Below are 14161 nucleotides of genomic sequence, written 5' to 3' on the forward strand. Positions count from 1 at the left end.
GACTTTTTTCTTCTCCTTAGAAATACAGTATTTAAGTTTTGGGAAATAATAAGTTTGAAATATGTTATTAGGTTGCCAGTGGCCATGTACCAAATAGGAAGAAAATAAGGACAGGACATGGAGAGTCTGAACCAGCATCTGTACTGCAACCAAACCCTTGCAGACTATCAAAAAATAAAGCACTGCAAAATGAGCAAGGTAACTTGATGTTCCTTTTATTGTCCCCCTACCCTCCAGCCTATGCTGCGGTTGAACACAATTTTTCATATCTTCTACTTTAATCACTTTCTCTGTGTTTATAACTCAATCTCATTCTATTCAGGACTTCTTAACATCATCCCCACATTTTCAGTCTGCATCTTCCTGGCTTTCTTTTGCCACTATATAATAAATGTCTTTTATACATATTATACATAATAAATATTCTTTTTTATACATATTATACAAAATAAAAATATCATTGGCATTCAGATGTAAACTCAACAGGCTGGGAATCTTATTTCTTTCTCATTTATTTAGCATTGTTGTGTACTGTAGCATGTGAATGACAGGTACTAAAATAAAATCTTGGAAAGTTTATCTATATCAAACGCTTGAAAACTGTACTTAAACGTAAGGGTGAGCTATTTAGTTAATATTTTTCATGATTCCTGGTGAGCTGTTAAAGAAAACTGTACCTTTAATGATAATGAACAGCTGTTACCAAATATTCTTTCTAGAAGTTGTGTCTTCTTTCCTATTAAGTAGTCCGTCTGAAAACTCATTTTTTTAACTCGGATTGTAGAATCACTGCTTCTGTACTCTTTAGCTGAGCTGTTACACTGCCTACTTTAATTAGAAATACTTGCATTATGAATGTAAAAAACATATCTGTCAGTAGTTGCTGTGGCCAGGTAGCTTGGAATCTAAGCCTCTACTTCACAGATAAAATAAGAGCCATCTCTGGAACAATGATCAGACGCTTTTGTACTCATTTGTCTTCGAAGACCTGGCTTTTGTATTCTTACCAGTCTAATGTCTATAGTGAGCCAACTAGGGAAGGTGCTCTGCTGGACCTATTGTTTGCCAGTAGAAAAGGGCTTGTGGGTGATGTGATGGTTGGAGGCTGCCTTGGGCATAGCAATCATGAAATGATAGTTTTCAATTCTCAGAGGAGTAAGGAGGGGGTTCAGCAAAACTGCTACCTTGGACTTCCAGAGGGCAGACTTGGGCCTGTTCAGAAGTCTGGTTGAGTCCCCTGGGAGGTAGTTGAGTGCCCCTGAAGGGCAAAGCTGCCTGGTGGATCAGGCCCTGGGGTGTTGGTCAACAGTCAGCTGAATGTGAGCCAACAGTATGCCCTGGTATGCCAAGAAGGCCAACAGCATCCTGGTGTGTGTCAGTAATAGTGTGGCCGCCAGGGCTAGGGAAGTGATCATCCTCCTGCCCTTGGCACTGGTGGGACTACATCTCGAATACTGTGTTTAGTTTTGGGCCCCTTGCTACAAGAAAGACACTGAGATGCTGTATTGTATCTAAAGAAGGGTGATAAAGGTGGTGAAGTATCTAGAGAACAAATCTTGGGAGGAGCGACAGAGGGAAATGCAGTTGTTTAGCCTGGAAAAAAGGAAGCTCAGGGGAGGCCATGTGACTCTACGACTTTTCTGACCTAAACTATTGTATGAATTTCTTCTGCCTGGCATTAATACTGCCTGATTTACAGGAACAGAGATTTTACCTGCCAGAGTATTTTGTATTACGTACCTCATGCAAACACAAAGGAGTGGCATGCTCCCTGAATGTAACAAAAAACTTAAGTTTTAGACAAAGTTTGACTTACAAACTTTGTTTAGACAAAGTTTGTCTACAAGACAAAGTTTGACTTACACCAAATAAGCATGTTTATTTTTAAGAAAAATCAATCCCTAAATCCAAAGATGAATTAATATGCTTTTTTTGATATACAGAAAGCTGCCTTATAATTTGCACACTACAGGATGCTGTTGGCAGAATTTACTTCCAATTATTTGTCTTTTTTTCTCATATTCTCTGCATCCAGACCTGAAGGAAAAACCTTTAGAAAACCTCCAGTGGAGCATAGACCCAGGAGCTGACCTTTCACAATACAAAATGGACATCACTGTGATTGATACAGAGGTAAACTTGGATAACATGGATGCATGTTCTATGATTTTGAAAAAAACCTACAAAAGCAGTATCATGAACTTTATTCTGGGCAGACCAAAACCACTTTCTAACAAAAAATCTAAATTCAGCTTCTTTGATATGTTTGCAGTCCTAAAATGTTTGTTTATGTATAGTATACTACAGGTGTCCTAAAGCATTTCCATTGTCCAGTTGTATTTGATAAAGTCATCCAGGTGGCTATTTAGTATGAAACTGATGTATTTAGGGTGGTTTGGTTTTTTTTTTTTAAGACAAAAAAAAAAAAGACCAACCTCATAGTTTTTCCTCTGAAAATGCTGTCTTTATGTTAAGTAATAGAAAATATGCAGATGATGACTGTTGTCTTTCTTTGAGTTGGGTGCAGGTTGGTTATTAGGATTCCTGAGTATTTTCCTGAAATCTTTGTTTTGTCTCACTTAAAGGCTATCATAAAATCTATTAATTTGAGCAGGTTTTCATTTCTGTATATTACATTGTTACTTTTTGTAGAATTTAACATAAAAACTTTTAAGGCATTTATTGCCCATCAAGTAGTATAATCCACCAGATAAGTGTGTCACATTTGATTTTCAAAACATATTATTCTCTTACCTAGATTTTACGTCTTTATCGTGCAGACAGTACTGCAGAAAGAAAGAAGACAAAGTGTCTAAAAAGATGCCAGTAACCATTGTGAAAGTGTTTCAGATATACATCAATGGCACTGATTATACCAGTTGCTTCTGCGTGCAATTGTGGTGTTTGCTTTTTTTACTTAGGGTGGCTCTCAGTCAAGAGTCGAAGGGGAAGTTGTTGATATGGATTATACATATGTTAATGAAAGTGTGCTATTAAAAATTCAAAATCAAGAGCAAAACCAAGAAAGCAGTCCAAGTAAGGCTTTTTTTTTTTCTTTTTTTGTCCCCTCCCTCCCCCCCCACAGCTGCCTGCCCTTTGATTTGCCTTTTTCTTTGCAGGAGGAGGAAAGAGTAAAGGCCACTCTTTCCTCTGTATGAATAGATAGAAAATAATTTGCAGTACAAAAGCACTGATGAATTTTTGTAGCCTCCAAATGCAGTCTTGTTTTCTAGTAGAATCAGTGGTGGCTGTTGTGGCTTTTTAAACTTGGATTAAGAAAATGGTAGGATTTGTGCTGACGTAGAGCCAGTAGCTGTGCTTTTACAGTGTCTGAAGAGTTAAATACTTAACCATTTAATCTGATCTTGCCTGCAACTATCAACTCTTACAACAGACAGCTTTGAAAGTTTGCTGTGTAAACATACTAGACTTTCTACGGGAAAGTCTTTTTTAAATTTCATTTTTAAATGAGATATAAGTAGAAGTGGTATATTTAAAATAATCCAAATGTGTTTATATCACATTTAATATATGTGGTGAATCATTGTTGCAGAACAGTGACTTTTAATGATGTGTGCTTGTTTTTTAAGCTGTTGCAACTTGATCACTTACCCATAGTTTTATCTCCTATGCACAGAAAGTATTTCCTTCTGCCTGGACAATTCCATAATTACAAGAACAAAAATTTTATGTATCCAGTGTTAAGATTAAAGGTACATAGAAGTGATTTAGCAATTAATCAAATTTTAGAAACGGGAACAAAGTATCTTTATGAAAAAAAATGAGCATTGGCCACGTTTGAAAGTTGCAGAAAGAATAAATGTAAAGCTGATGTTGAGTTAATCAGTACTAGAGCAGGGAGTAAATGTTAGGGGTTTTGATACACTTTCAATGAAAATGTACTTTCTTGGTTTAAATTGTTGAGAGATTGATTTGGGTGTTCATTATGCTTTTTATAATAGGAGAAGAAAAAAAAATTAATGATACCTTAACAGAGATGTTTGATCAGACAACCCATGAAGAATATGAATCCTGCCTACCAGAAGACAGTCCTTCTGCATGTAATGAAAAAGAAACTCTTTGTGATGAAGAGCAGGATGAGGGAGGAACAGCAGCAAGCAAGAAACTAAAGAGTGGGATATAATTTGATTTGTCTTTATTTGCCTGTTTAAACTAGAAAAGTTGATTTGAAATCATGCTCTGTTCTCTACGAACAAATATGCCAAATAAACTATTGCTTCATTTTTTTCCTTATAAGTTCATGGGGAAATTTAGTTATTGTAAGGACATAATATCAAACAATTTGAAAATTACTTTGGTAGTTTATTTATATAGCCATCAAACAAATATGGGATGTATAACGGAAGTTGGCATGGAAGCTGTACAGCTGAGTGACTTACAGGAAACACCAGTTTTTGGCTGCAGATTACTTGCTCCCTTTCTTCTTCCTGTCCTAGGTTCTACTGATGATTTCATGGCAATTTTTATTTTAAGCAACCTTTCCTTTTCCATTCTCCTTATCTTTTTTACTTTTACTTTCCTTCTTTTACTTGTCTTGCTGTTTTGCTTCTACTTCAGTAATGCTTTTTCATCACTGGTTCAATCAATTTTATATTTTTATTATCTGTTTGAATCTGTTTTATCTGACTGAATGTACATGGCATTTTTTTATTTCTTAATAGCTAGCTAATAGAACAGATGTTTTTCCAGGCAGTCTGCTGACCTATATGACATGTAAGTTTCTGGTTTGCATGTATATTTACAGAACATGAGGATAAACAAGATAAAGCCAAGCAGAAAGCTTTTGTGGAGCCATATTTCAAAAGTGATGAAAGGTAATTTAGTTTGTTCTGTATAGACATTTTGAGGCTCTTTATATCCTCCCTAAAGCAAACTTGTTCTTCCATAAAATAAACATGTTTGTGCGTAACGTATTAGCAGCTGAAGGTACACAGGTAAAAGATTTACTGAATTAGATAAAAGCCTTACATAAAAGCTGCACTAGGGGAAGAAATAAGCACATAGAGACGCCTATTACATCTGCTGAAGAGAAGGGATTTTCTCTTCTGCTTTTTATAATTTTATTCAATGCAATATTTTGTAATGTTTCTTATAGGCATGTTGTCATGCATGAATTTATGAGGAAAGAGCTTATGGGTTGCTTGTACAAATAAAAACCTTTCCTTCTCTGGCATTTTTGCCTCTTCCTCTAGGCAATAAATGACTAATGTTTAACAACTGTACCTCTTAGTGTTTCCTCTATTGCATTTCTGTAGTCTGGTAGTCTGAATCTTCATTTCATAATGATACCAGGCCCTTTGGTTAAATATTTGTTATGTTTGGGGTTTTTTTACCCCAGCATATGTATTCTTCATTGAGGAAAACTTGTTTAGTGTTTTGTGAGCAGACAAGACTCTTTTCAGAATTTGTTCTTTTGAATCCAAATAAATTCCTCTTGCCGAAATCAGTGCAAGCACAACTGTGTCTGAACAAAATAATTATGCTACAGAAGATGTGTATTTAAGTAATTTTGAAATCAAAATTACTAATTATTTTCATACTACAAAAATACATAATAATGAGATGTACTTATCTGCTTATGAAAAGATCATGTTACATTTACACAATCCTGTAACTGTTTTAGTTACAAAAATAGTCCTATTCAGCTATGAAATGCAGTACGATTAGGTTTTGCAGGCTTTTTCTTGATTTTTTTTTTTTTTTTTTTTTTTTTTTTTTTTCCTGAGAATCTGGTATCTTCATTGTGTTCTAAAGACTGGAAATTTCCAGACATGTAGAAGAAATAAATGTACTATCATGTGAAAACATTTTTGTTTTTCAGAAAGAATACTGTGTTAGATTTTCCTCATATTGAGGTTATTCGAAAAAAAGAAGAAAGAAGAAAATTGCCAGGCCATACTTGTAAGGAATGTGAAATGGTTAGTATTTTAAAATCTGGTCATTCTTCCATTATCCTAACTCTGCTAATATCTAAGTGTTAAAGTGCTGTTGAAATTATGAAGTTGGTTGCATTATCATCAGTACTTACAGTAGAAGAGAAGTGTTTACCAAAGTTGTTTTACCAAGTTTTGAGTGAATTGGTTTGTTTTTTACCTGTAGTAACTGCATATAACTTAGTCTTTCTCTGTGTGTGTGTGCACATGTATCAGTATGATAGAAATATCTCACGTTATAGTTACAGTAAGATTCCAGTAAGCCATCAAACAGATATGGGATGTATAATGGAGGTTGGCATAGGAGCTGTACAAGCAGAGTGACTCTTACAGGAAACACCAATTTTTGGCTGCAGATTACTTGCTTCCTTCTCCCTGTCCTAGGTTATACTGATAATTTCACAGCATTTTTTTTATTTTAAGCAACCTTTCCTTTGCTATTCTGCTTATTTTTTTTACTTTTACTTGCCTTCTTTTACTTGTTTTGCTGTTCTCCTTCTACTTCAGTAATGCTTTTTCATCACTAGTTCAAGCAATTTTAAAGAATGATTACAAGCTTCTAAAAGAAGCTCTACTGAAATTTGCAGGTACTGGAATAAATAAGTTTTCTGTCCTGTTCTACTTGTGTGTATATAGGTATATCTTGATTTGTTTGTTGTTTGGTTGGGGTTTCTTATTTAACTTGGTTTCTGGGGTGTCTGCATTTTCAGATTATTGTACCAGCATAGATGCCGATGTATGCAAATATATGTGCAAATGCATGCAAAAATACTTACATTAGCAGGTTAAAATTTACCAAATGTTAGGTTTAATGTTAGTTTTTCCTCCCTTTCAAATTACTAAACTGCTTTCAGATACTTGATACAGAGGTAAAATATTGAAGTAATTACATGTGTAATAAGGACATATTTCATTTGGTCAGTGATAGGCTTTCAGGCTGGAGTTAATTAGGCAATGACCTAATACATCATGACTGGCCAGAAGTGTGGATAAAGGACAGAATGATGGATTCTCTGGAATCCCTTCGCTTTAATTTCCACACCCATATAGAAGCAACATGTTTCATAGATTCTCCTGCTATTCACTTTATAGAAAAGTTGCATCTACTTAGCTAAAGAAATTTTTTAGAGTATATTTTTAACAAAGACTTCTTCCTGAAAAGTAGCTTTAGTAAAACTTCTTAAATACAAATAATTAAGTTTTACAGTCAACTATAAATACCATTTTCAAAAATACATTTGATTCAAAGACTTTGAAAAAAAATAAGATTTTGGGGGATGAAAAAAAACAAACAAAACCAGAAAAAACACCAAACCTTCAGTCTATTTCTTTGCCTAGAGCCATGCGCTATGTGTTTTAACTTGCTGTCTCTGTAAGCTGCTGATATCTTCTCATCCCAGCAAATCCAGTTCTTGTTTCTGTCTGGCAAGCTAGAGTGGTAACTATGGTGTTTTAGAAACATTTACAGCTCCAAGTTTACAATATTAGGTTTCTACATTAAACTTTTGGGTTTGTTGTTGGTTTTGGTTTGGTTATTTTTTCAAGTCTATGCCATTCAAGATTAATGTCTTGGAATGTGTGGAATGTTTGGCTGTGTCACTGCACCATAATAAAACTAGCTTTGAATGAAATGCCTGTGGAAGAAGGGAGTATGAGAGGATAAATGATGCTTTTTAAAAAAGTCTTGGCTTACTTATTAGTCATAAGGGTTTGAAAAGTCTCAAGTCTGAAGAAATATTTACAGAGTGGATAGAAATCAGTAAATTGTTTCTGGCCATGTGCTGCAACCAGTATGAGTGGGAAGAGTTACCTGTCATTCTGAGATGATGTGTGAGATTTAACTTCTGCACGTGCCATAACAAACTGTTATCAAAGGCCTTTTTAAGTCCTTATCGTAAAACTTTGTAGAAGCATCTCGTTCACTTTACAGTGTAGAACATTTGATAAGAGGTCTTGTTTTGGTTTGTTGTGATTTTGCAATGTAATCAGAGAAAGATTGTATGTACAAATTACTAGTAGCTTGTAAAAGTAACATTTGTTAGTGTGGTTATTAAGTCTAGCTATGCTTTAGATAAGTGGGAGAATTGGACAGATGTTTTACATACACTTAAGTTGCAAAAATTGTAAGTAACTTTGTGCTAAACTAATGAGAGGGACCTTTTAAGGGCTCTCTGAGACTGCAAATTGCAGGGTTCTGTAAATAATGCTTTTGCACTGAAGAACTGGCAGTTTATCCTGCATACCAGGATCTTATAGCAGACAGACCAGTTATCTGAAATTTTGGGTGCAACCTGCTAACAACATGAATCTCTGTTCTTGACCAGGAGACCCACATGTTACTAGGTCAGATTCCTTACTAATAAGGTCTTTGAGAAAAGAATATGTTCAGGTCTCACACTTTGTATAATGGCAAGAAATCTGAATTGATTTGAGACTGGGGAGAAAATGTACCTCTGTTTCAGGTAGAGTTGCAGTTCTTACAGACTACTGAATCATGAAGTGGAACAAGTCTACTTTTACTAGTACGTGCAGTTTTGTCACTCATTTTCAGGGCTGTGATTACTCTTTTTTATAGAGTCATCAATATAATTATCTCATGATTTTCTGGAGGAGTATTTTTATGCCTATTTTATACTTTGTCATCTAATAAGGAAAAAAAGGGATTTATTAGTGTAGTTTTCCAAGTAGCAGGTTTTCCAGAATCCTGCCAGTAGATGGTGACAGGAAGTAGTCTCTATTGACAGAGGTATTCTGTTCCTTTCCTGATTTCCCTTGTCTCGATCACTTTCCAACTGATTGAATGAGGTTTTAAACTTTAGTTTACCTTTTTGAATTGTGACACTATCATTTCAGTGGAATCATTTTATTAATTTTATGAGGGTCAGGTCCCTTGTGCAATCCAGACTGTGACTGTTGTCTTACCACTTCAATCAAACAGCGTGTTTGCTTTGAAAGCATTTTGGCACTTTGATATCAAAGTGCCAGATTGCTATTTTTAGGAGATGGTAGCTAGAATCACAAACTAAAACAGTAGAAAACTGCCTGAAGAAAAACAACATATCTTTCTATGTTTCTACTCATGGGAACACACAGAAAAAAGTTTGGAGAGTGTATATACTTTTCTCATTGCAGTTTCCAGTACAGATGACAGGGATGAAAAAGTAGCAGATATACTATATGCTCTAGAGAATGCCCAGCTGGCAGAGAGTTTCTGGAGTCCCAGTATCAGTCAGCCAGTCAAACTAGCTCTTTATTTACCCCTTGTTTGAAGATAATTAAGTTGGAAGCATTTTGATGTAATTTGCTGCTACTTCTGTAAATTTAGACACAGGAAATAATTCTGCAGCATGGATTTTTGTAGTGTGTTTTCTCACCTTTTTATGTAATTTGCAAATGGGAACTGAAATGTAATTTATTAGAAAATTCTCTCTATTTCAACACCTGTGCTACTTAGCTTTGTAAAAGCAGTCAGTAGAACTGTTGACATAAGTAATTGTGCACATGCCTAAGTCTTGTACCTATGGTATGTTAAAAGATATAAAACTAACAAATTTGCCACCATAAGGTTATATTTTATCTGTAAATTCAGTAAGCTTTTAGGATAATGGCCAGGTGCTTGTCATTCAGATAATAAATCTCTACTTCTGGCTTGCCTCTCCATTATTTTTAGATAACTGTGTTAATGAACAGTGATTGACAATGTCATTGTGTAAAGTAGTTGCCCTATACGTGTAAATTTGTTAACTTGAATTTTTTTTTTTTCCTAACCTTCAGTATTATGCAGACATTCCAGAAGAAGAGAGAGCAAAAAAACTTGCTTCCTGTTCAAGACACAGATTTCGCTACATTCCTCCAAATACTCCTGAAAATTTCTGGGAAGTTGGATTTCCTTCCACCCAAACTTGTGTGGAAAGAGGTTTGTGCAGAAAAGGCGTACAAAGCACTTTTAAAAGCTGATTTTTCGTTTTTTCCCTAAAATAGCTTCCTGATACTATCTCTAGTTCATAAAGCAGCCTTTCTTTCCTCTCTCCTTTCAGTCTTTTCTATTTTGAATAATTGCTGTCTTGTCTTTCTAGTAGCTCCTGTACTACTAAGAAGGGCATATAAGGGAACTTTCTTAGAGCCTAGATAGAGAAGGCAGAAATAATTGGGATTTTCATAGAATTTAATTAGAATCCTACATGTCTTTGAACCAAAGGAAGAATTGGGTCATCAATTTCAGAGGCAAAAGCTAAAAGGTTGTGCTCACTGAGGAGGGACAGGCAGCACTGTTGATGTCCTTTGTATCTTTGGATATGATAATGGAAACGTTGAAGATAAGGTGTGATTAAATAGGTCTTAATACATATACCCTGCTTGTTAGCAACACTGTAAAACTGTGGAGTTTGGGGTTTTGTTTTGTTTGTTGGCTTCTCTTCACACAAAAGATGGTTCTTTCCTAAATAAGTCTTCTAAATCCTAGAGCTTGATATAAAATGAATTTTTACTCATGATGTTCAGACATAGTGAGTTTGTAGTGTACTATATGTGCATTTCTTCAGAAGTAGTGAGTCTCTGAGGTAAGGATAAGGAGCCTACATGAACTCTCTTTGAGTAACTTATATCTTTGCGTGTGTTATTAGCTGTGAAGCACTAATCTTCATGTATTTTTATCAGTTCCCATAACAGTTTCAGGGCAGGCACTGGATAACGTAGTCAAAGATGTTTATGTGTTCTTGTGTGATAGTGCTGCAGTATCTTTCAGAAGAGGGAGCCTTGATTTTTAGGGGCTTGCATAACTTTTATAGTGCAAATCATACTCCGTAATCAAGATATATTGAGTCAAGTTCATTTGAATTTGAAGCTGTATTTCCAAGAAATATGTGTACGTTTAGAACTTTAAGCCTCTCCCTTTCCCCGTTTATTGTGGGGGACAAATGTCACATTTGCTATTGAAGCTCCTTTCGAGTTCTCCGATCCACTGCAAAAGGTTAAGCTAGTCACAGAATTTGCAAGCCATTAAGCTTCTTTGGCATGGTTAGACTTCAGGAGGATGGTTCTTGATTTTCCAGCAATTTGCCTTTGGTATCACATAAGGAAAAGTAAATCCCTCAGTGCAGCTAGACAGCACTCAGGAATGCCAAATCATTGTTCCTTTGTGACTAGTCTCTTTCCTCTTTTGTGTATCCAGTTACATGTGGCTTGGCTGAGGCTAATCCTTTCCTCCTTTACCCTAAGAAATAAAGAGAGTTCTCACCACTCCAGAATCACCTTTGATTCTTGATCATTATCTTTAAAGATGAACAAATCATGGTGCTTCCTTTTCTAACGTGGTTGCCTCTTACCTGTTCCAGTCGTTGAGAAATCTGATCTAAAGTAGACATGTCTATTTATAACTTTATGTGATTGAGATAGACTGTTAGGGAGATTCTTTGTTACTACCCATTTGGAATCTGCTTGCAACCTCATGACAATGAGCTTCCTGAGTATGTCCTTGTCTGCTAGAGTAAGAGCTGTTCAGTCTGCTAGAGTAAGAGCTGTTCAGTTGTTAATGGTCCTCAATGGACTATCAGACATAGACTTTAGCTCAAGCCTTGCTTAGTAAAAAAGCTGTATTATACAGGAGTGCAACAAGAACATCAAAATGCCAGAGTTCCCATGATGAACAGTTGCAACTGTCACTCCAGAGTAGCGGGGTACAAAGGATGTATGTTCTACTTCTTATTGGTATCTTGAGCCAACTGTAGTTTGGTGTTTTCTTTAAATAACTGAGTTGCGTGGACAGTGTTTTTTAACTATGAAGTAGGAATCTATTACTCTCACTTCAGCGGATATTAGTGCTGATAAACAGTAAGGGTCTGACAAAAGCCAGGTGCTGTAACTGATTTGCATAAAATGTCTGCTTACTATCAGTATTAGCTGAATTGAGCACATGACAGGAATTTTCTATGCACTTTTCTTATCAGAAAGCTTTCAAGGGGTGTTTGATCTGTAGGTTTATGTTTGGATTTCTCCAGATGGACAAGTTTTTAATAAATTACCTCAAAACAGAGGAATGTACTATTTAGACCCACAAAGTACCTGTGCCTGCAGTTTCCTCTGTATGATTAGGAAATACGTTTTAAAAAGTAACTTTATTAGTCAACTGAATTTGCAGTACTCAAGTACTTTCTTACTTTTATGTAAGATCTTCTGTAGAAAAAACAATGAAGAATGCAATTTTGTTTTCAATAGATGAACAATTCCATTTATAGATGAACAATGTCCACTTTTCAGTATTATCTGTCTGTATTGCATTACTATGCAGTCATCTACTAGAAAGCAGATGAGTGTTTTCATTAATGATATTGCACCCTGGGATCTCTACCTTTTTCAAGAGATCTCTATCTTTTTTCAAGTGAGAATCAGTTGCCACAAAGGAAAAAAAAATCACAATTTATTTTTTCAGGGTAAACAAAAAATGAAACTAAAGTTATGCATGTTTCCTTATGTTACATATCTTATCTCACATTTATCCTTACTCTTTTAAGGATACATTAAAGAGGATCTTGCTCCCTGTCAACGTCCAAAAAGGCGGCAGCCTTATGCCGTGATGTTTTCTCCAAAAGGCAAAGAGCAGAAGACATAAAGGATGGGGAAGTAAGGCACACCAACTTGAAGAGTATCCTTGCTGCCCTTAGATATTTATAGTTAATATAAACTTGAAATAAAGAACTGTATTTTCCACAATGATAAATAGTTTCATTAAATATGTAAATTTTATAAAATTCATTTGAAAATCTGATGTACCAGGAAACAAAACTATTTAACGTATGTTTGTTTCATATTGTACTAATACATTTTGTATCAATTTTTGCACCTGTCAGACAATGAGTCTCCCTTTTTTTATTTTCCTTTTTTAAGTCAACAGCTAAAATTCCAGAAGTTCCTGTCTAAGCTTTATGTCAGTGAGTAACTGCTTTGAAGTCACTGAAATCAGTTGTTTTTGCAAGGTCTAAATGTTTGTCAGTGGAAACAGAAATGTATTTTTGTAGGGTGCTTTTATTTTGCACTGGATTTTTTAATTTAGCCTTTCTCTTTTGGCAATAATGGTTATATCAACTTGTAATAAAGCTCTATTAAATATGAAATGTATCTACTGTTAATGTTTTGGAGGTATGAAAACCATGGTCTAAGTGTCTGTCTTATATTTTGTGTTAAATATATAGCACCACATTTTCCTCAGAGTTTAAATTAGAATATCCAGGATATTTTTGTTTTTGTCTTGAATTTGGATCTTCTTCTCTATGTCTCACTTATTGTTGAAGAGATAAGCATTGTTATTTATAAATTTGGATGACACTGAGTTCTCCTAGGTGACGAGCATTGCTGTCCTCTAGGTCACGAAGGATTCTCCAGGGATATTGTAAATAAATCTTTTATAGCAGGCACTATAATTTCATACTTGAATTTGGAGAGTAAGAGCATACATATCACAGAGGCAGGGTAATGTTTTCTCATAGTTAGGCAAGCTACAGAAAGATACTTAGGAATAAAGTAGCATTATAGAATAGAATCAAATATTCAAGCAGCATACAATCAGAGTTAGGCTCAAACTGTGAGTTCTCTCTAAAACGAGGTCATAAACCAAGCAACTATTTAAATGCCTTAAAACTAAAAGAACAGAAAGTATAGATACTTCTATATATATATTTTTTTCCCCCAGAAGTATCTGTACTTTCTGTTCTTTTATTTCATATATATGTGTATGTATAAGAAAACTTTATATTTAAAAACTTGGTGGATTGGACCATTTAATTCCAGGTATAGTTGTACAAGAGTTGCGGTAGGTCCTGCTGGAGGAGAGGTTATGGCATATACCTAAAAAGAAAGCTTAAAAAAAGAAAAGGTGATTAATTTAACACCAAGTAACACAAAATCCTCTTGGATTGGAATCACAGGCCTTGCAGAAAAACAGGAGGTGGGGTATCACTAGGCACTGCTCCCATCCTACCTGCTTACGTGATTGATTGGCTTTAGCCTTTCAAAGAGATATATCCAAAGCAATGGCAAAGGCATAAAGCTAAATAACATTAAAATCTTTAGTGAGCAGGTAGTCAAAGAATCCATGCCAAGGTAAGTCTGGTTTCCTGAAAATGAGAAAACTTTAAAGAAAATTAATAGGTGCTGCCAGAAAGGTGGAATTCTTGCAGATATCTTGAAATTTGTTTCAAGGCAACCATTACATG

General features: G+C 35.1%; 1 protein-coding gene across 3 annotated transcripts in view; it reads left to right on the forward strand.

Moving 5' to 3' along the window:
• The window catches only part of RBBP8 (RB binding protein 8, endonuclease), a 36482-nt gene extending 23419 nt beyond the window's left edge, over positions 1–13063 (forward strand). For all 3 annotated transcript variants that reach the window (XM_057397609.1, XM_057397607.1, XM_057397608.1), the window contains exons 12-19: positions 72–198; positions 2036–2133; positions 2922–3036; positions 3963–4133; positions 4766–4835; positions 5843–5939; positions 9729–9870; positions 12464–13063. In XM_057397609.1, coding sequence (XP_057253592.1) covers positions 72–198; positions 2036–2133; positions 2922–3036; positions 3963–4133; positions 4766–4835; positions 5843–5939; positions 9729–9870; positions 12464–12561 — 918 coding nt within the window. In that variant the 3' untranslated portion in view covers positions 12562–13063. The remainder of the gene's footprint in view (positions 1–71; positions 199–2035; positions 2134–2921; positions 3037–3962; positions 4134–4765; positions 4836–5842; positions 5940–9728; positions 9871–12463) is intronic.
• Positions 13064–14161: the final 1098 nt, after the last annotated feature.

The sequence above is a fragment of the Pezoporus wallicus genome, unplaced genomic scaffold, assembly GCF_028554395.1.
Source record: "Pezoporus wallicus isolate ANWC-B61680 ecotype Strahan unplaced genomic scaffold, APGP_CSIRO_Pwel_v1 contig_227, whole genome shotgun sequence".
Taxonomy (NCBI): Eukaryota; Metazoa; Chordata; class Aves; order Psittaciformes; family Psittacidae; genus Pezoporus; species Pezoporus wallicus.